At 50.1% G+C, this 22,069-nt stretch overlaps 1 protein-coding gene and 1 long non-coding RNA gene across 6 annotated transcripts in view; one reads left to right on the top strand and one right to left on the bottom strand.

Annotated features, from left to right (window-relative positions):
• The window catches only part of MYO16 (myosin XVI), a 579,863-nt gene that overhangs the window by 42,939 nt on the left and 514,855 nt on the right, over positions 1 to 22,069 (bottom strand). For all 4 annotated transcript variants that reach the window (XM_059144127.1, XM_059144126.1, XM_059144125.1 and 1 more), the window contains exon 32: positions 18,106 to 19,149. In XM_059144127.1, the coding sequence (XP_059000110.1) occupies positions 18,106 to 19,149 (1,044 nt within the window). The remainder of the gene's footprint in view (positions 1 to 18,105; positions 19,150 to 22,069) is intronic.
• On the top strand, positions 4,029 to 7,708 carry LOC131813703 (uncharacterized). Of its 2 annotated transcripts, none has more exons than XR_009346899.1 (3): positions 4,029 to 4,078; positions 4,870 to 5,170; positions 6,907 to 7,708. It is a non-coding gene; the product is annotated as an uncharacterized LOC131813703 (long non-coding RNA). The 2 variants fall into 2 exon arrangements; XR_009346900.1 differs by lacking the exon at positions 4,029 to 4,078 and adding an exon at positions 4,378 to 4,492.

Below are 22,069 nucleotides of genomic sequence, written 5' to 3' on the forward strand. Positions count from 1 at the left end.
GTACAGAGTGGATTCTGACTGCCTTTCGGTTAGGGCTTTCTGAAGTTTACGGCAACAGATTATTCAAAAGGGATAAAAAGCCCAATTTGCTTTATTATACTTTACATGCGGCAGAATGGCTTATCTCCAGTGACCCCGCAGGGGGGAGGGAGGAGGAGGGAGGACGTAGGGGAGAGGACGGAGGGAGGGCGGTTGGTCTTGACCGGATCGTCTTGCCTCTATGCTGATCTCCCCCTGCCCTCGAGCCTTACACTCCAACGGCACGACAGGCAACGGTCACGTATCCAGACGCTCCACGCTGACCCAGGTCCCCTGCTTTCCCACAGGCACTCCCACCAGCTGGGGTGGCTCCTGTCCTCACCAGTGGGGCTCGTGGTCGGACAAGCCCCAGGGACCCGTCACTTAGAAGTGGAGGGCACAGCAGGTCTGCCCCGCAGGAGAGCGTGTGCTGCCTAGAGCAGGAGACGCTGGAGGGCCAGAATGGAGACGAAGTGGACAGGTCTTTGAAAACCACGGCAGCTCCTGGGTCCCTGCACTTGAAGACAAGCAGAACAGCTTTGGCTCGGCCAGCGTGAGGAGGAACAGGGATGAGCAGGAGAGCAGCCGATCCGGAGGGACCGTCGGAGTTCTCGGGCTGCCACTGCCAGACCAGCTTTTCCTTTCCGTCGACTCTCGCTTGCCTTTCAGAGACATCTGCAAGTTAGCAACACGGTTTGGCTGTCAAGCTGTCTCAAGACACAGATGCCGGTCAGCCTCTCTTGGAGCTCCTTTTCTCGCTCTTTGATTCGGTTGTTTGTTGAATTCCTACGAGGTGTTCGCACTCCTCGTGAACTCCACGTGCCGTAACGACCATGACAGAGGGTCGGCCACCGCGCAAGGAGCAGAGGTCCTGTGCCGGTGCGAAGGGAGCTCACCCAAGGCTGGGAACCAGGGCGTCCATCCCTGTGTGAACAGGGATGGTCCTCTTACCTCCGGCGGGACAGAACTCAGTACTCGGATGCGCTGCGTGGACTCTTGCTATAGACAAGATGCTAGCGTCCCTCTTCACCAATCTCCCGCTCCTAAACAATTCATGTTTATATAGTCAAAACCTCCAATTTTCCTATTACGGTTTTAAAAATATTTCTCATCAGCAGCTTACACTGCAGCCAAGGACTGGTTTTCAGCGTGCCGTACAAGTTAGGCGGTGATTCTTACATTACCTCTAAAATTTTCTTTGTATTTCTATCTTAAAAGCGTAGGTCTATTCGGGAATGGCTCTGGGTTGGAATAAGGAAAGAAGTCCTTCTTTGAGTAAAACATAAGAATCGATGGCCAATCTAACGATAATTATTCACCTTGTTCTGATGATAATCACCAGCTCCTGAGGGTTTAGGATGCACCAAACCCCCACCAGACGCGACATCTGATTTTTCCCTGGTTTTCCTGCTTCTGAAGAGCTGTCCCCTTCACACCCATTTTTGAGATGAGGTCCCAGAGGCTCGGGGAGGTTAACCTCCGTGCAGACATTTCAGAATCAGCCGGGTTCAGACGGAAGCACTCGGGCTCCGCCATCCACCCACACGCATTCCTGCGCTTGGCCCTTGTGTAAAGCTTCCCATTCTGGCATCTGCTGATCTAAAGGGGAAGGCGGCTGCTTCTCCGTGGCTTCCCTCGATCCCCGTGCCTCGGTGGTAATGAACCGGGAACTGCAGGCTGAACAGTGTCCTCCAGCCACCGAACAGGACTTGCAACATCTATACCAACGTCTCACCTCTGGGGTTATCCTTCCTCATGAATATTAATTGTGGGGGTGGTTCTTGGCTTCCTAAATTCTGTGTCAGCCTCTGCTCATAAACACCCTGGCTCGGAGGGAAATCCAGACACGTCCGAGCGCCTGTGCCCCAACTTGCTAATGCCTAGTTTCAGCCACAACGAAGAGCAAAGGCAGAAACCCTCTGTGATTTGATTTTGCTCCAAAGGGTCTGTTGAGTGAGCAGCTACCATGTTCCTCATCAAGAAGGTGCGCGTGACCCTGGACTCAGGCACGCGAGGAACCTAAGGACCCTGGGATTGAGTCGGAGCAGTTCCCAGTTCCAAGGGCACGGACACAAGGTCCGTACTTCAGGGAGGGCCCTGTAAGGAATGATCCAGAGCCAACAAAGTTGTGAGGCCTCATCATGCCTCCAAGCAGCGGCCACTGAGATTTTTAGGGTGAAGAAAAGTCGGTTACAGTCACACCAAAGAAAATACTTGAGGCTCTGAGTGGGTCTAAGCCAACAGGGAGGGAGCATGTGGGTGAAATCCCACAGAAAGCCTGAGGGTGGGTCTGAGTGCCTGTGTGTCCCCGCGTCTTGTGTGCTCAGAGCGGTTTGGGGAGCTCGGCAGCACCCAGGACGCCGCTCTGTCTGCACACCTGGGCTGTTCCCTCTGAGCCTGTAAACAGGACTTCTCTGTGACCCCCGCCCGGGGCTGTTTGCACAGGTAGGAGAGAAGTGAATCACCGGGGGATCTGACTCAAAGATGAAATGGCGGCCTTTACCCCAAGATATGACGGTTAAATACGAGCGCGCAGTGTGGACAGGGTTAGCTCGAATCTTAATCGAGTGGGAGAGTTCTAGCAAGTCTGCAAGTGCGGATGCAGGAAAAACTTCAGCTTTGCTGTGTTCGTTTTTTGTTTGTTGTTGTGGGGTTTTTTTTTTTTTTTTTAAAGTATCTATATAACACTAAACTATCCCTCTGGGTGGGTGTTATCCTTTGAAAACTGGTTTTCCATAGAAGGTGACATCGTCCCCCAACATATCTGGGCATGACTGGAGACCTCGCTAGTCCCCATCCCGGAGGAGGGGGCAGTTCCTGGTGTCCAGTGAGCAGAGGTCAGGGGTGCCGTGAGGCCCCAGGCAAGGGCGGGCAGCCCCTGGGAAGAGCGGTTCCCGCCCAGGAGGTGGCTGGCCTGAGGCTGAGCACCTCGTTCTGCACCCTAAGTCAGACCATGCCCTGTGCCTACTCAGGTCTCTCCACTGGTTTCTGTTTCACTTAGGGAAAACAGAAAAAATAATAAATGAATGATCACCACCAAACTGCTGGAGAAATGTTTGTTTTCTAGAAGGAAACTCCATGTTTTGCAATGAAAACAGTTGACCAATTTACTTACTACGGAACCCGTGGGAATGATTATGGGAAGACCTTGGTAACTGTTTTTCCTCATTCACACGAGATTACTGACACCATGAAAGGACTTTCACTGTGAACATACCTTTGAGCTTCTAATCTCTGCTTATTTAAAATGATAAGGTAAGGAAAACTTCTCATTGAGCGAGGTGAAAATCTCCGACGTTTTCAAAGGGCCAGAGCCCTTTGCTTTCCACCTGAGCGTTAACATGAGGGGAAGGACAGACTCTGGGACATCTGAAATCTGTTCCCCACCGCGGTGCGCATTCAGGGTTTCACTAGCAGTTATCACTGACGAGTATGTCCTGCTTGTCCCACCGATACGGAACGTTCATGTCTGCTCAGTGTTTAAAAATCTTAACTGCACAGAGCTTTGCGACCTGTAATCTCAGAAACCTGCCATCAGTTTGATAAGTCTTGGCTCTGGCGTCTTGGTGCCTAGGGACAGGAGACAGGCGTCTACAGAGTGATGGTCGTGGACCCCTCACCTGCCGAGGCCACGTCCAAGGCCCAAGCACCAGTCGGTCGGTCAACGCGTGCCCAGTTAATGGTGGCAGAGACGGCCTTGACCAGTGTGTGCTTTGCTTATTATCCCGTTTTAAACAAATGCTCCAATCACTCCCTAAATGTTTGTCATCGTAATTATCTTTCTTGAAGACACTCCACACCTGCCCCATGGTTTGGAAAACACAATGGTCTGGAGAGGCTTTTGGCTCAGAGGAGAAAAGGGAGGGGAGGGGGCAGAGGAGGAGGGGGGAGGGGAGGGGAGGGGGCAGAGGAGGAGGGGGGAGGGGAGGGGAGGGGGGAGGGGAGGGGGCAGAGGAGGAGGGGGGAGGGGAGGGGGGGAGAGGAGTCTGGTTCTGCACAGCCTGTGGGCACACTTGTCACGCATGCGCCATCACCAGAGCAGGGTGCAGCCAATACTTAGGTAAGAGCAAACCAGAAACTGCATTTTAAAATGTCACTACTCTGGCAAAAATGTGTCCAGCTGGATGGGGCTGGAGGACAGATCAGAGACGGGAGCCCAGGAGCCGGGAGCATTTAGACCAGGGAAGAGGCAGGGCTGGGTGGTCAGGACGGTCTGCCTTACAGGTCTCTCGGAGCTTAGGGACTGGAGTAAGTCAGCGCCAGCGAAGTACCTGGACGCAGGACAGACTGGGGCTGTGCTGGTCGACCTTCCAGTGACAGGCCCACGCCCAAGGGTGAAACTGAGTGGCAATGATTGGAGTCACAGCATTCATGAGGACTGAAAAGAAAACGTGCAGGAAAGACTCAAGCCTCTCTTAGGAGGGAGATCTCTTGCAGAGATCGTGTAGAGAAGGGCAGCGGAAGGCGAGGCATGGTGAGAGCGGACACGAGCAGGCAGGGGTGGGCTCGGCGGCGGGGGTGGGGGACGGTGGAGGGCAGAGAGAGGCTGACAGCAATGCGAGCCACAGAAAGGTCGCAGAGAATGAGTCAGGAGTGAGCAACAGAGTGTTTCTTTAAGAAGAATGCTTAAACACATCATTTCTCTCTTGGTTACCTTAACTTGAGATAATTTTAGAGTATATTTTGGAAACATAGGAGACAGGATCCAGGTTTCAGTAACGCAGGAGAAAAACAAACTATTGCTGTTTGACTGATTTAATACCGAGAGTGCTATGCAAGGCAGAAAAAATGTGCAAATACATTTTAAACTCATTACTCACACTGGCTCTAATTCATTCCGCAACTCTATAGGAAAATTCCTCTCCAGAAAGGCTACTGCACGGACGGAATGCGCTTGTTTTTTCCTCTTTGGCATTAAGGAAAGGTACAAGCACTGAGAGACGCGGCTGGCATAGTCCTTCTACTTCTCAAGTTCTCGTTCCTAACACCTGAGCGTTCCAGCTCAACTGTGCTCACGGACACACACAGAGAGTGCGTAACTAACTCCGTTTGGATGGGATCACGTAGACCCCAGATTGGCATCCAGTGTGTGAGTTACAAGGAACAATGTCTCTTACGCCTCTGATTTTTGTAAAATCATCTATTACCACAGGTAAGAACTATAAATAAGGACTGAGACCCCCGCAATGCCCTGCATTCTGCTGTAACAGGCTTCTAGGAAGCAAATTAAACTTTTTAAAAATACATGCTAACATAACCCAAGCACAGGGCCTGCTGCCTCAGAGGAGGACAAACATCCAGTGTAAGGACACATCTAGACAGTGTCGGATCCAAGCCTCAAATATGCAGACAGACCCCCACCCACCCCCGGTGTGGGCTTGTGCGACAAGACACGAGATGGGAGCGGAGCCGGTCTTCCCGCAGTGTGTGCTCTGGCACAGAGGGCGCGCGCCGCGTCTCCATATGTTTTGTACAGCCCTAACTGACCCCAAGCCATGTGAATCGGACCTCGTCGTCCCTTTGCTGATAGTTGCAGAAATGTGTCAAGAGCAGGCTTCAATCTCTAACAGTAAGGGGGGAGCCTGGGGACCGAACACGGGGCTTCCGTGCGATCACCTTTAAGACACAGCCATGTGCCGTAACTCACTGGCATTCCTGTAGGAGCCCATTACCTTACGAGACAGAAAAAATAGGGTACCCTAGCAATTGCAAAGGATGGACAGGTCGAGAAAACACAACTGTCTAAGGCTACTGAAATTAAAGGCTAGCGCCAGCCCCCAGCACACCTTCCCACTTTTTAATGACTCTTCAGATATCGCTACTCTTGAGTAGATCAAAATTCCCCTGGAGCCGCGTTTTAGGCATTTCTTCCGCGGCAAACAGTGCCACCAACACTCATCCTCCGGGTTAAGCGGGGTAGAATGGAAGCGCTGCCTTGTCCCCTACTCCTAACTCCTGCCACCCACTCCCCTGCCAAGTGCAAGGAGAGGGTTTTGTGCTGGGGACGCCAACTGAATCAGGAAATAGAGTGATATCTCCAACAACATATGTGCTGAGCAGGGGAAGGATATATTGATAGTAAAGCTAAAAAGTGACTGTCAGTATAAATAAGGTTTTTAGAACCCAAAAATGCACAGAAAATTATGTTGTGCCAATTTTCTTTTAAATTTAACTAACTGGATCCTTTCGCGCCCATCTCTTCTGTCCCTGCCGGAATGGGAAACGAATCACGCCAGTCCCTTCCCTGTCCGCGTACTCGGGTAGCTTGCCTGTCCTATAATTAGCTGAACATGAACATCTAAACACCACGCTAGCCCGGCCCGGAGACCCATTCCTCATGTATAATTTCATAGGTCATGCGGTTATTTATACGGCTGTTATTTTTACATCTCCCGAGTGCCAGGTGGTAATGTACATCCAGGATCGGGGAACGCGGCGTCTGCAGACAGCTCCGCCGGCCCGGGCAGCCCTCGTTAGGGTGAAGGGGTCGTTCTCGCTTTCTCCAGAAAGCCAAGGGGAAGAGTATGATCTTCCGCTCTTTGGTCGGGAAGGTGTGGGGGCTGGGACACCTGCGTGGCGTCACGGCCCTGTGACTAGTGGGGCCCGGCATCTCAAGGGAACACAGAGGAGCCCTGGGCACCTCCACCGGCGGCCGCATCCTTCCTTAGGGCGACAGCCGCTGCCCACCCCCCAGATCTACAGAACCTCAACGAGCATTTATTTATTTTTTTAATGAGAATCGAGTGGAGTCCGTTTTGCCCCCGGGCCCTTGTCACGTCCCTGCAGAGCTAGTCATTGAGTCCCTCCTGCATTTTTAACAGATGATCTGCTTCCAGAATAACTACTTTGGTCCTTGAGAAAAACTGAATCTCTGTTGCCCCATTTCAGGGATATTAGCTCGCATTCCGCCTTAACCACGACGTTCTAGTCCCTGCAGGCCAGCCCCGATCTCCTCCGCATACACACCTTCGCACAACTGGAGGCTTGCAGGTTCACAGACGGGTGCCACGGGACAGGAAAGCTCTAGCTGTGAACACTGATTTCACAGGTGTGGTCACAGCAGGAGAGAGAGAACCAGGGAAGTCGTCAACAGTTAAAAAAAGAAAAAATGCAGGGATGTATGCGGGGTCTTCTCAAAGTCGTTTTTCAGGAGGAATCACAATTTACCCACCTAAATGCCAAAAACCACAAGGGCACAGGCCGGGGCCAATGGAAGAGGCCCAACCATGTATCTTAAGCATTTCGTGCCAATATCTAACCGGGGAGAAACCGGACAGGCCTGGGGCCAGGACCCCCAGGTGTGTGGGGGGGGTCTGTGCTCGGGAACCCAGCCCGGCTGGCCATCATGTCCAGTGGCTACAGAGACATTTCAGTATTTTAACAACAATAGGATGGTCCCGCTCATCTCTCCCGGAGATGGCGGTGAGCCCACAGCTCTGAGGCCTTCAGGAATGAATTAAAAGTATCGATACAGGGGCGCCTGGGTGACTCTCCGTTTCAGCTCTGGTCACAATCTCAGGGGCATGGGATCGAGCCGCATCAGGGTCCCTGCTCAGCGCTGGGTCTGGTTGTCTCTCTCCCCCCATTCATGCTCCCTCTCTCTCTAAAAAATAAAGAAAAACACCTTTTAAAAGAATAAAATAAGAAATAAAAGTATCTATAGAGATTAAAATTCTTGTCAAAATACTCGATGAGCCATGCTTTAGGTGGCTCCTGGGATTGTGTCCTTTACCCAAGGTGGGCAGGTTGGTGCTCCGGGTTCCATATACCTCCAAGTCCTAAGTGCCTGGGAGCGCATGTCCCCTGAGCCGCTGCTGTGACATATCGCAGAGCTGATGGAGGACATACCACAGACACGCAGGAGGGAGGAGCCCCGGGACCCTGGGGGGTGCAGCTGAACCTGCGTCTCATAGTCTCATTTCATCCACTACAGAAACCACCGAAGGGCCAGTCGGAAGCTGGGATATCCCCTTCCTACGTGCCTGCAACTAAGCATCTCTCACCCATTGTTAAAGTGTATGTTTCCATTTAAATGAAGGTAGAAAAAATCAGAGACAGACATCGGTCCTTTCCACATACCCAAATGGAGTTGCTCCAAAACACTAGGTCCCTATTCCTTGTGCAAAACCCTATAATCACAGGGTAGGATTGGAACACAGACTGGCCCCTAGCTGGGTGGCGGGGGCCCTCCTGCCCCGGGTCTTTCTCTCCTGAGTTTGGTCTCAAACCCCTCCCGTCTCTCCCTATACAGCCCACCTTCTAGACCAGTGTTCCAAAGGACATATTTACAGGCTGAGAAATAAATTTAGTGGGACATGATAAGCATTTAAAGATGAAGCAGAATAGAACCAAATGAATAAAAATGCAGCATTTCACAAACTTTGAGGGTACGTAGTGTTTCGTGACACCCAAATCGTTATCTTCACGCAAACGGTCTCGCACCGCCTGGATACGCTGGAGTTTTCATGTCTCCCCGCTGTGAGCTGCTTCTGAACAGACCCCACATTTTATGGGAAAAAAAAAAAATCCATACCACTTAGTATAATGCCTGGCACAAAATAGAGTCCTTGGTGTGTTTTTCGAATAAACAAACAAACAAAATGAGTGAAGCTTGCCCTTCTTACTGGGTGATTTTTCCCAAAGCTCTTTGAAAACATCAGGCAAACAGCAGGACAAAATACGATTGCCAGTTCCACTGTCTTGCCTAGAGTTAACCTCTACTTTTTCTTAAGTCCTGAGAAGAACTGCACATTTTGGGGCCATTCATAGAATGATTTTATTGTTTGGGGGAAAAAAAAAGAGCATTTTTCCTGAAGTCATTGCAGACGGTTCCTGGGAAAGATTCAATCCTCACAGCAGTGAAAATGTCTCTGATTGACAGCTGAACCACGTTGCTGGGCTTTCAATGATTTTTTTTTTTTTTAATGTTTTTATGATCTCTCATCACCGGACATGAGCTCGGTGCCTCTGTCCTGGGTTGCTCCTCAGCCTCTGGAAATTAGACACGACTCCAAGGCTCCGTAAGTGAACCAGGAAGACCCCCTCCTTGCACACCACAGCTACACCCATGAATTAATGTTAGCAATTCGAGTTTTACTGTCTTGGATTGACACATAAGCAATTCAATAAACCTCTAGTTCTGCTTGGTGTATGCAGTGGAGATCAGGGGTGGCCAGGACACAGCAGAAAAACACAGGAAGCGTGGAATGCAGGCTAATGTCCCCGAAATGGAGCAATGGAAGTTATATGTTTCAGGAATTATTTTTTAAAGCAGTTTATCTATTAAAAATCCAAGGAGGACTCTCTTACTAACTATATAGAAAGGTAGTTAAATACCAAGAAATGAAATCGAGTCCATCCAATTCTCATGAAAATAAAATAGATACATAAAGAGGCCTTTTGCTCTAGAGGTTCTGGGGCTGGGCACTGGATGTATCCCTAAGAAAGGGTGTGAGAGCCTGTAGAAGCATCCCGGGGGAGGGCTCCCCAGCTTTAAGTCAGGTGTTTGTACTTTGATGTGTCCCCTCCATTCTGCTCTGAAGACCAGTCTGGCCCCTTCGGCTGGTGATCTCATCTGAAAACAGGTTAAGCGAATGCAGCTCCAGCGAACAGAGGTGATGTCAGAAGGTAATTTACTAGCTGGGAGCTTTGATTCCCATTTCAGTTACATGGAAATGCCTTCGTAGGGTCACAGCTTCCCCTGCCGCTTTGCCCACGTCTTCTCTCTCAGCTTACTTCTTCATGCATTGGCCATCTTTCCACATCAAAGAATAATTAAGCCCAAATCGCAAACGTGCACATTTGCCTAGAAAATAACCCCAGGTACCTAGTGTGTATGTGTCACTTCTTTCATTCTTTAAAAGGACATTTTTCTTTGAAAAATTAGGTTTGATGATGAGCCAGATTTTGGGGCGTGAAGAAGCTCTCTTGCAATTCTGGGAAACGCACAAATTCTCAGGCTTCGCGGGACAGTGAGTGTTCTGATGTCAATCTGTGTAAGGTCAGATCTAGCCCATGTCTGGACCCTGCACTTTTTAGGACCTAGTCACCGGAGCAGGGAGCACAAGGAACGAGGCTGCTGTTTACTGTGGGATTGCAACGGGCTGGTCATTGCAAACGCTCCTCGTGTGGGTAAGAACGTTGCAGATTTCAAGGAGAAACGAGAAAAAGAGGAAGTAAAAGCCAGAGCAGAAAAAAGGCTGCGAAGCTTCGCACACACATGGAGGCTGGGCGACCACGGGGGGCTCAGGGAACGGAGCTCTGGATAAATGGTACTACGGAGAGCTAACTCTCAGGTAGTGTGGGCTTTTCTAGGCTAATCTGAGGATTAATCATAAAAATGATTCAAGTCAGCATAAAGGACCTGAACGCCAGTAGGTAATTAAGAAATCCGTTTTCCTCCACCAAGACTCTTAAGGAGAACAAGAACATGGCATCGATCCAGCCCATCTTTAGGAAAACTTTCCACGCACCACATCGCTTTTATGCATTTCTTTACAAAAGGAAGAGAACCCCAGGATGTTGTATTATGTGGCAATAATGAGATGCAGGTTGTCAGGAAGGTCTTTATGAACTTGCTTGAGGAGAGCTGCTGATGCCTCACGAGACGAGCCCTGGGCTTCTCTCTGGAGCCCTGGGGGAGTTTCATTCATGATCCCATATAGAGACCCACACTACACAACAGCTGCTTGCCTGAACGGGTTGACTGCATGAGAAATATCTACTGGTTATGAAAGATAATCCACTTCTAAAAAGACTGCCTCTTTTTTTCTTCTTCTTCTTCCCAATCCCAGGTACAAGAGCTGCTTCTCCCACTGGCGGCACATCCTAGAACAACCCGGTTGTGACGGCCCCTCGGCTGTGCCGGGCTCAGTGCAGAAGGGATGAGCCGTTTGTGCAAGGCGTGTGTCTCCGGAAAGACTGGCATGTGGTGGCTACAGAGGCACAGCCAAGACGTTCAGGTAATTTCCCAAGTGACTCAAAGGTTACTTCTTGATCAGGTTGATCGACATAGTTAATTGTCAGAGTCCTCTGCTTGGTTTTGCTCCTGGGTTTCAAAGGATCATGGAGCAGCATGGTCCAGTGGATGTCCATGGTCATGAGAACTGTGGTCTGAATATCTACCCAACAAGTCCTGATTGAGGGGCAGGGACTGGAGGTCCCATGAGTCTTCTGTCCAGACACGTTTCTACCTTCGCGGTTACCTGCGTCTCTGCTTCTAGATTGACATGATTCAGAAACTAACAAATTGTCATTGTTTGCTTTTCATCTAGAACGTCACCAAGAGGCGAATGATGGAAGCTTTTTCGAATGTCTTTCTCCGATCCCAATCAGGGGCTGTTGGAAATCACTGAAAAGAAACAGACAGACAAACAGACAGACAGACAGACAGACAGACAAACAGACAAACAGACAGACAGACAGACAAACAGACAAACAGACAGACAGACAGACAAACAGACAGACAGACAGACAAACAGACAGACAGACAGACAAACACAGACAGACAGACAAACAGACAGACAGACAGACAGACAGACATGTATTCTTCCCACAGTTTTTCCTGGTCATGAATTTACATTTAACTTCAAAAAGGGATGATTCTCTCAGACATTGACTTTGTACCAGTTAAATTTTCTAATTGTTTGTGGAGACTGGGACTGGCCTCACAGAACAGAAATAGACATTTCTTCGAGTTTGGGAGAAAGGAACCGTGTGTCTCATTCCTGACGCAGGGACCAGTTCATTGCCGTCGTTATGCGAGAGTCACTTAATCCCTTAAACTCGCAGATCGCTCACCAGCAAACGGGGAGGCCAACCCCTGCTTCACTCACCTCACACAGGGCCAAGGAGGGGGGGACCCAGGAGACGTCTGCCTGCTCGGCCCACAGGAAAGAGCGTTCACAGACGCCGGCTATTAATATTATTAACAGAACACCATTAACAAATGTTCCATCGCGTTTCCGAGTATTTTCCATTACAGGAGGTCACATGTGCATACCCAGAATTGCCACTAGCCCTCTGGGTCATCCCCCTCCTCGGGCTCTTTGCAGTCTTTGTGGGGAAGATCCGAAGATCCTGCTGACTCCCCACGTGACGAGGAGACACAATGGAGGGCATTCAGAACCCTGTCCTGCAGCTTCCAGGTAGAAAGCTCATCCTGCTCTGGTCCCATGCAAGGCAAGTAGTGCCTCTGTTCTCTCTGACTTTTCTGCAGCCTTCACACCTGTGCTCCAACAGGACTGTGTACCCTGAGCCCACAGGTCCCCATGCACACGGTTTCTCTGGCTGCCGTGCCTGTCGTCCTGCTTGTGCACCTGGGGAACTCCATCCTCTCCACACCGGTGGCCACTCGCCCTGCTCACTGGGCATCCCGGGCATGAGGCTTCCCCACACTCCTCCAGCGGCCCCGCACTAAGCACACCGTGATCAGCACCCTCCCCACCGTGGCCCTGTGCTTCTCCCTGGCCATAGACACTTTGTGACAATCCGACGGAGTTTGGGATGCCTCCCCGCCAGATCAGGAACGAGCCTAGCACTGGGACTCACAGGCCACTTGGAGCTCAGTTAGGGACCCTCAAGTAGTTTATGACCCGCGGGCTAAAAAGCCTCCTTCCTCCACTAGGATTTCACTCATTGAAACCGGACGGACCCGTCTGCCTCCTACAGTCTGTGAGAGGGCAGGGAAAACATGGATTTCCCCATTTCTGGATTCCAGTAGCAAGCCCTGGGCTTCCACTCAGTAAATGTTAGAGGATGAGCTCTGCAAGTTCATGCAAGTCCCTTATGCACCCCCTGGTTGCATAATGGCCCTGTGTGAATTCTTGGGCATTTCTAAAGAGAAGGTGCTAGAAGTTGGGAAAAGAATGTCACAAACACTCACAACAAACATTAGACATTTAAAAATAACTGTCTGACTCATATCAAAGACAAAGGGCTTTGTGCTCTTAACATAGGTTAGTTGGGCTACGGATCGGTTAATTAGAATTGAAAGCTTATTTCTAAGCGGAGATGGGCTAAGTATGATTTGGGAAATCAGAAATACTGAAAACACATCCCAAACACAGAGGCTCCTGGTTCTTGCAGAGGGGCCAAGAGTTTGGCAAACAAAAGGCTTTTCTCACAGAGAGGCATCGTCTCTTTCTCGGGCTCCCCTAGTGGCACAGCCTTACCTCCTAGCCACTTGGTGAGAAATAGAGAACCTGCCTGTCTGGGATGTTAAGCTTGTCTTTACTCATTTGGAAAATAAGGGGCATTGAGTGTTGCTCCAGATGGTTCCAGAATGTGGAGGAATGCCTTGCTTTCCTGCGAGGCAGGCTCTCAGGTGAGGCAGGAAGGCAGACAGCGACACATCAGGGAACTCTGTCTGTCTGTCCACGCCCTTCATGATTCTCAAGATGCCTCGGGCCACGCCTCCACCTCTTGCCCTGCACTCCCCGAAATAAATCATGACGGAGAGAAACGGTGCGGGGAGGAAGACAACCGGCCCCGCAAGGGACAAAGTGCTCGGAGAACCCGAGGAGAAGCAGGAAGCTGTGGGGATGCCAGCCTCTGCGTCCTGTTCTGGGAGGCCGAGATTTGCAGGAGGCACAGCAGTTTCTTCTGCTGTGATCTCATTAGAATGCGTCAGACGCCGATCGGAGACGGTGTCCAAACTTGGGCTTCCAACGCAGGCAGAGAATGGCAGCTTCCAGACATCGCCCTCCAGCAAGTCAGACTTCTGCCAGTGATTTCATGACATTTCAGTGATTTTAAAGCACTCTTCTTGTTACTAAACAATGAATAAGTAACTACTTAATTTGGCATGGAGGCATCTAAACCTTATAAAATATTGATTTCAGAAGTGACTGTATGTTTTTTGGAACGGCGGTCTTTTATTCTCGGATCTGTTTGGGTGTAATATTTAGACTAGACTCACCCTTTCTAGTTCTATTTTCTCTTTCATGGTGGTCCAGGGGGCTGCCGGCACCCACCGTCCACCTCACTGGCTTCAGGGTTCTTTCAGGAGAAAGCTCACCCGAGCATCATCTAGTCTCTGTTGTGAAAAATGATATCCCGGTTTCCAGAAGCAGGTTTCTCCCACACCAGGGAAGGCTGAAATGGATCCACTGGTCTGGACAGATTGAAGTGATGTCAGAGTAAATCTTCTATTATTTTCTACTTTTTAAATAATTTGTAAATATTTTTAAATAAATGATTTGACACTGGAATGCACTTCAAATCAATCCAGTGGGGCCGGAGAGGGCCGGACAGGCCTGGGGATGAAGCAGGACGGAGCACGGAGACAGTCCATTCATCCCGTCCCTCGACTTCTGTGAATGCCTGATATTTTCCATAAGGCCGACTTTACAGAAAGAAGTCCCTGTTAAACAAATGTCCCAATGGGATAAAATACTGAACTGTGAAAATTCAGGGACGGAACACTGATCTAAAACTCAAAATATTCTTACTCAGAATGTTTAAGCAATAAAATAAATGCAGATGCAGATGCAGTGATTTCCATCTGGGTTAGGTGAGTCTCTTTAAGTAAAAATGACTCGAGGACTAGGTCCAGTAAATACGGTCATACGGCAAATTGCTTTTTTTTTAGGTAGTTTTTCATCATCTAGGTATTTAATAAACACCTTCTCTATGCAAAGAAATGCTGTGCATTTTCTGTGGTCATTTACATTATTTTTAACCACTTACTTTTATCTTACAATCTATGGATGCACAACATCAAAAGTCATATGACAATTTTGGCAAAAATATTCTGTACACCAGACTTCTCCTTAATTCAGTGGGGCTCTCCTCCTTCCTTCTCCAGATATCAGGGTGTGCCACATTTTTGTCAAGGTCCTATCATCCTGGTCTCTGCTCATTTTGTTTCTGTTCTGGATAAACACGGCCGGACCGTGGGACGCCATCTGGAGCAGTGGAGCGCCCTAGTGGTCTACGCGCGCCGACGGATCTCTCCTTCCCTCCGCGTTTGGTCTCGTGATTTTTGAAACTAAGCAGCCAGAAATCTTTGGCATAATACCATTTGTCATGTTAGAATATCAGATGAAGCACATTTTGTGAAAGAAAGGGATAATGCTGCATAGATCATTAAACGTTTAGTCCCTCTAGATGCTAAGGGCTAAGCGGCCCACGTACAATATTCCCAACCAGATGCGCACTCCGGAGCTGTCACGTACAGGTTTGGCATTTTTAAATTTGTAGAACCCTTTTCTCCACCCCAACTCGAGGACTCCAGTGCGAGCGACTCAACCCTTGTCCTCTGCCCCTGCTGCCCGAGACCCCCCATGCAGGGAGATAAGTCATGGCGCTCGACGTCTCGCATGCTAGGATGGCACGGAGGGCACGGGGGTCCTCTCTGGGCCTCGTTGTTGCCATCTGTGAGAGGGGGATAATAGTAGCAGACAGCTTCCCATCCTGAGAGAACTAGATGGGTCGTGAAAACAGTAACCGTAAGCATTATGACCACTGCCTGCCACCACTGTCCTCTGGGGCTGCGGGCCGGTCGCCATCCACAGCCTTCTGTCTGCAAGCCACGCATCCTGAACTCTTAGATAAATCTGAGGGACTTCATATGCCTCAGGCCGCATGCCCTCAAGTCAACAGCAAATCAACCGTTTGGGGGAAGATAATATTTGTGAAATCCTCCAAGTCTGCGGGAAGTGAGGGAGCAGAATTACACACCCAAGGGCTTCATTGCTACACACGACTCATTGTCCTTTCTACTTAACTGGAAATGCCCACAGCAGGGTAATAGTGAGCAGTGTCGTCTCCTCAAGGTCACTTTCCAAAGAAGCAAGGGGGATATTCTGAACACTTCTGCAAAATGTGCAGAACAATTTCCCCAGACCACAACTGCACGAAATGAGCTGTAATTAATTCAGGTGCCCGGAGGGTAAGATTGCCACCCACTGGATTACTTGGTAAGAAAGCCATTTCAGGTGAAAATAAGAATATCTTTAAATATAAAGAGGGTAAAGTAGACGATTTAAAACCTTAAAGAGAAGAAATCCCAAGACTACAGTAAATCGTTAATAAGGGCCATTCAATTCATTCAGAAGAAAATGGATTACTGACTTTGGGATCCAACTGTGTAAACCTTAATCATCAGAGAGCAGCTCTGGTGATTAGCTTCAGCGCGAAGCCCGCTCTTCCCCCACACCTTATCTTTAACCCCTTTTATTCTAAAGGAATGACCTGTAAGATCCCACGAGAACATGACATGCGAACGCGCAGACCTATTTCCCACATTGTGGACCGTCAAGAATCACCCAGCTCTCAAATGTGGAGTTGGAACTCCTGTCATCTGGTGTGCGGGGACGACCCGGTCTCCTACTGTTACATTTGCAGGTATGACAGCTACTGTGCTGGGCAGAAGTTGCTAATTCATGTATTTATGAGAAAGTCATATGTGGTTCAAGCCAATTTTTTCAAATGAGGAGTGTTTGGTAAAAGCCCACAGTAGAAAAATAGTTTATAATCGTAGATTATGAACTAACATAGTTCATAGTTCATCGTAGATGTGAATTAGCAGTGTTGTACTCGAGGTTTCGATATGTGTTCTCAAATACTGGCTAATGTCACCACAGGGAACTATAATTAGCAAATTCACACACTACGCCTGGAGGCCCCACAATATTCCTCACTACACTGAGTCCTCAGATAAGGGATTTCCAGATGACGAGGTGCACCCAGAAATCCATTCACTTCACTTTCCTGAGCAGAGTCAAGAAGAATTCACCCAATTTCTAACTACGGTAAAATGAGCTTATGAGGTTTTAATTAACTTTTTGTTCTAAAAGCAAATATTAATTTGTTCATTTTATACTATCTCGTAGATTCCATTTTGTTCCTTCAAATATAACATATAGGGGCACCTGGGTGGCTCAGTGGGTTAAAGCCTCTGCCTTCGGCTCAGGTCATGATCTCAGGGGCCTGGGATCGAGCCCCGCATCGGGCTCCCTGCTCAGAGGGAAGCCTGCTTCCTCCTCTCTCTCTGCCTCTCTGCCTACTTGTGATCTCTGTCTGTCAAGTAAATAAATAAAATCTTAAAAAAAATACAAGATATGACTTGTGAAATTGAAACATTCTTCTCCTTACAAAGACAGCTTCATATATTAATGGATCTATACTTAAGAAATCATTAGCAAAATAAACAATTAGTGTATTTGTCTGAAGAATAAATAGAGAGTAATTTATTTATTCATTTGCTAAGAGTTCTTACCTTGATCTATTTTTCATTTATTCAGATGGCTTTCTAGATTTTCTAGAGTTTTTATAATTTTCCTGAATGGAAAAGTTTTTTTCCTAATGAGATGATGAAAGCAAACATGTTTATGTATTTTGTTTTGGAGAGACAGCAGGTTAATGTGTATATAAAAAGTTACATCATTAGGCAACATTTTACTTCCAATCCTACCACCTGACCTCGAGAGGGCCTTTAGCCTCTTCACCTGGAATTTTCCCATCCCGGCCTATAAAGAGAGGTTGTTAATAGCTACTGTTTACCTGGAGGGGTGGGTATTAATGGATCACGACTGAAGAGACCTGTGAGAACTTCCTTAAGGGGTCAAAATGCTCCTTGGGTGGTACACAAGCAAAAGGACAATCATTCATCCAAAGCCATGTAAAGGTGAACTGTGTTAAGTACAAGGTCGTGATGGACAGGCCTTCACCCCAGACACCTGGCCGGAAAGAGGATGGACAGCCAGACAGAAGGACACTCAGGCATTCACGGTGAGGCCCGAATCACATGGGAATTGGCCAGATAACGCCACACAAACACCACCTCCGCGTCGGAAGGGAGCATTATCGGAGAAGAGAGAACGGGAGCTCAAATTTTATCTTGCTCTAATACTCACACGTCATGAAAACGTACTGAACCCAGCTTAGGTACTACGTGTTTTTAGATCAGGAGCCTTTCGGTGCGAAATGGACACGGGCATTCTCACCTACGGGGCCACATGGGCTGCCTGCGACGTTTTAAGCCGCCGTCTGCTGGGAACGGCCACCCCGACCCCCAGCGGCGTGTGCCCGCGGTGCGAGCGCGCACGGAGCCGGAGACGCAGAGCGCGGCGCTGGTTCCCCTACCTTCGGGCTCCCTGATCTTCCTCCCCGCGGCGGACCTCCGAAGCACGCTCCGTCCAGAGCTGAAGAGGCTGGTCAGCTCATCCAGGGGGCTGCCGAGCGCCCTGCAGTTGGGGGGGCTGAAGGGCACCGGGGAGGAGGGGCTGGCGCTGGCCTTCCTGTGCCCGGCCCTGGCGGCCCTCCCGGGGGAGTAGGGGGCCTTGGAGAGGGAGCTGCACGGGCCCCCAGCGGGTGCGGAGTTGGGCGGCTGGGGCGCTCTGGGCGCTTCAGGGCTGGGTCCTGCCGCCCGGCCTGCGTTCCCCAGGGGTTCCGGGGGAAAGGCGAAGTGCGTGGGTGGCCGGGGGGCCGGGGGCGCGGGCGGGGGAGGGGGCGTAGGGGGGGACCCGCTCGCTGCCAGCGGGCAGGGGGACGCGGGCCTGTCCCCGTCGCTTTTTTGGTTCTTGGCGTGCTGTGGCGACAGGGGGCTCGAGCCTTCGGCCTGCACCGGGTACTTGAGGTTGGTCTCCAGCACGGGCAGCTTCTTCACCTCCAGCGGCGTCAGGGGCGACTCGTCGGACGCCGGGGAGCAGGTGACCGGGGTCGGGGGGAACACCAGGAGCGGGGGACGGTGAGGGAGCAGGTTGGGGAAGGGGGCCGGGATGTCGCACGCGTCTTTGCAGGGCCCGGCGGTGGCCTGGCCGCCCCCCTCGCCATCCTCGCTGCTGACGGGGTTCCGAGTGTCACTCAGCAGAGGGGGCGACGCGGACGCCTCGGGGGGCGCGAAGTACTTCATCTCCTCGTACACGGCCTCCGCCTGTTCGGGGCTGCCGGCGCGGCCCACCATCTCGATGTAGACGGGCTCGGGCTCCGGCTCCGGTGGGGCGCGCGTGGGGGGCGCGGGGGGCGCGGGGATCCCCGGCGCGCGCTGCGGGCCCCCTCTGCGCCGCGCGCCCGTGATCTCCTCGGAGGAGCCGCTGAGCTTGGTGTTGGGGCTGCGCTTGGGTTTGCGAGGAGGAATCTTCTTCATGGTGCTGTAGTCGTCGCTGTGAGGTCGGGGTCTGGTGAGCCCTGCGCGGGGAACAGGAGAGGTGCCAGGGGTTAACCAGGCCCCCGGACCCCCACAGCCAGCCCCTTCCTGCCTCCCTCCCTCCACCTTCCAGAGCCTCAGGCTGCCAACGGGAAAACCTGTCCGGATCTTGGAGCTGGGGACCAGAGCTAGCCGTTGGGGAAGGCGTCCTGTGCGCCATGAGAGGGCCCGGCATTGCCAGCCACCTGCGAAGGGGAAGGCCTGGGGAAGCCCTGGGACCTGCCTCCGGCTCTGCTGCGGGAACCCAGCACACCCGTGCGCTCGGGGCCTGAGGCCGCTGTGAAGAAAGTGTTGGCTGAACCGATCCTCACGACTTTGGAGGCCAGAAAATAAAGACTGGGGCTAGCAAGCCCATGAGCTAGTTAGTGGCATATAGATGCTTCCAGACGGAAATGCCTAGGCTCTCTGTATGGGGCACACAGTGAACAAAGCACCAACAAAAACACCAACGTGCATGAAGAGATTTTCTTAGAAAAGAACTTGATGAAACACGACGCTCACCGTGAGTTTTATGACATATTTGAATCCTTAAGAGAAACACGTATTTAACAGGGAACTCAAGAGGGCAATGATTCACGGAGAACTTCTAAGGGGAGGGGCGCCCTGCTGGCTCAGGGGGTAGGACGTGACTCTTGATCTCAGGGTGAATTTGAGCCCCACCTTGGGCGCAGAGATTATTTAAAATAAAACAAAACAACAAAACACTTCAAAGACAGAAACTTGTTAGTCCGAAACAGGAGAGATACTCAGAAAAACAATGAAAGAGGAAGAACCACTTAAGTACAACTCTAAAACGCTTATTAAAGGTTACGTTAAAAAAATAGTCCCCCCACCAAATTCCAAGAGACTTCTTCTTTCTAATACATTTTTACCATAAATTGTCATAGTATTCTTATTAACTATAAGTTCTCTGGAAACTGAGATGTTCGTGTCAGAAAACTGCGCAAATTTTGCTGAAGCAGCAAAACTTCTAGAAAACCTTGAACTGTTTTATTAATTTGGTATTTTACTAATCTGAAGGTAGGTATGTAAGCGCAGCTAATTTTGCTGAGTTCATGAGTTGTTTCAGGCAGCCGGGTTTTTCGGTCACTGTGCATGTCCGACAGCGATCTCTGTCTCTCGTTGTGGGGTGCCTATGGAGTCTCGTGGCTACAGTAAGGACTTTGGAGTCAGCTCTGGATTCACATCCCAGAGTGATCATTCACTCGTGCCATCATTCACTTAGGCGTGCATTCAAGCCGCATTTAACTGAGACACATTCGTGAACAGACAGAATGTTCCCTTCCTTCTTCTGCCCTAGTGGGAGGTGTCAGACAATAACAGCAAGTAAATAAAGCAGAGGAGTAAATTCTCTCGCGTGTTGGAATGTGATACACACCACGAGGACCAGGAACAGCAGGCCACAGGAAGGGGGCCCCAGGGTAGTGAAGAAAAGAGGTCTTGGGAAAATCTAAGTTCCAGTATCGTCACACGCAAAATGGCAATATCGGTCATTATCTCAGAGGAATAAAAGGGAGAGAAATGCTCAGCTCCTACTCTGGTATATTATAAACATGAGTCAAATGGGAGATATCCAAGAGAGAAAGAAAAAGAACAAAGCTAATTTTCTAGCCCACTGGACATCTTTGTAAGCCAGTGTCCTACAGGGTTCTGCCAAAGCAGCCAACTTCTAAGAATGGAAAAATACCAAAAATGCAGAATTCTGTAACTCATAAGCATTATTCCAAAGGCTTTCAGTGTGCTAAGACACAGCCGCTCATAAGCTTCTGGAAAGTTAATGAGCCACACTAATTTTTAGCATTAGTATTACCGAATTGTTCTGAAGATTTGAATAATTTAAAGGATTTGTGGCAGACTGTATTTTCCAAAACTGGCTTCAACAATATTTTCCAATCCCACATTCTCTTCCAGAACCTTGAAACTGGCAGGGCCTCCGTGACTGAGCCCTGATGAATCAACTGTGACAAAGGAGAAGCCAATCGCCTTCTCAGGCTGGTGGTGGGCAGCATGGTTTTAGTCTGGCTCCTGCCCCCCTGAGACACGTCCGGGGGCTCTGATCTTTACGCACAAAGTCTGTCTACCCTGGAGCAGCCCCACTGTGGAGAACATGTGGAAAGGCCATGGAAGTGAGAGATGCCAGGCGACCCCATCTGCTCCAGGCCTCACCTGTCCAGGTGTCTCCAGCCCAGACACCAGAAATACATAGTGAACCAAGTCTTTGACGGTTCTGGCACTAGCCACTGTCTGACCATAGCTGTGGTTCAGCCCAGCCAGCTGCTGGAACCGTGAGAGAGAGAGGATCATCACCACTGTTCTTGTAAGACGAGTTTGGAGAGGTCTGTTCCACAGCGACAGAGGACTGATGCCGATATCGGTACTAGCCGGGTGCTGCTGCAAAGTGACTTGAAAAATAAGGCAGCAGCTTTGGAAGATCGGAGGAGCCTTGATGACAGTGTGAGTGGAAGCGTGGTGATGCTCGAGAACAAGGAAAGTGAGGGGGAGATGCTGGAAGCTGGAGAAAACGCAACCCTTTGTATGCCACGGCAGAAGGGTTTGCGAGAGTGTCCCCCACAGGGACGCCCATGGTGCTGGACGGTCTAGTGAAGGAGGAGTGCAGGCGGAGTGGGAACTGCCTTCCGGATTATTCTGCTGCCGCTAGTAAAAGGTGAGAGTAAAGACATAAGCTAAACAAGGAGCCAGTGACTATGAAGGAGCTAGAACTCCTTTATAACTATAAACCATAAGGGAATTTCTCTCTCTCCCCCTTTTGAAAATAACGCAGCTCCTCACTGCCAGTCTGTCCAGACAGCAGACGATTCTGGAGTGAAGATGTGACTTCCAGGCAGAGATGAAGTCTGGGGCATTTCCCTGAAAACCTAGCTAAAGATGAAGCCAAGGCCA

This window comes from Mustela lutreola, chromosome 13 (assembly GCF_030435805.1).
Source record: "Mustela lutreola isolate mMusLut2 chromosome 13, mMusLut2.pri, whole genome shotgun sequence".
NCBI lineage: Eukaryota > Metazoa > Chordata > Mammalia > Carnivora > Mustelidae > Mustela > Mustela lutreola.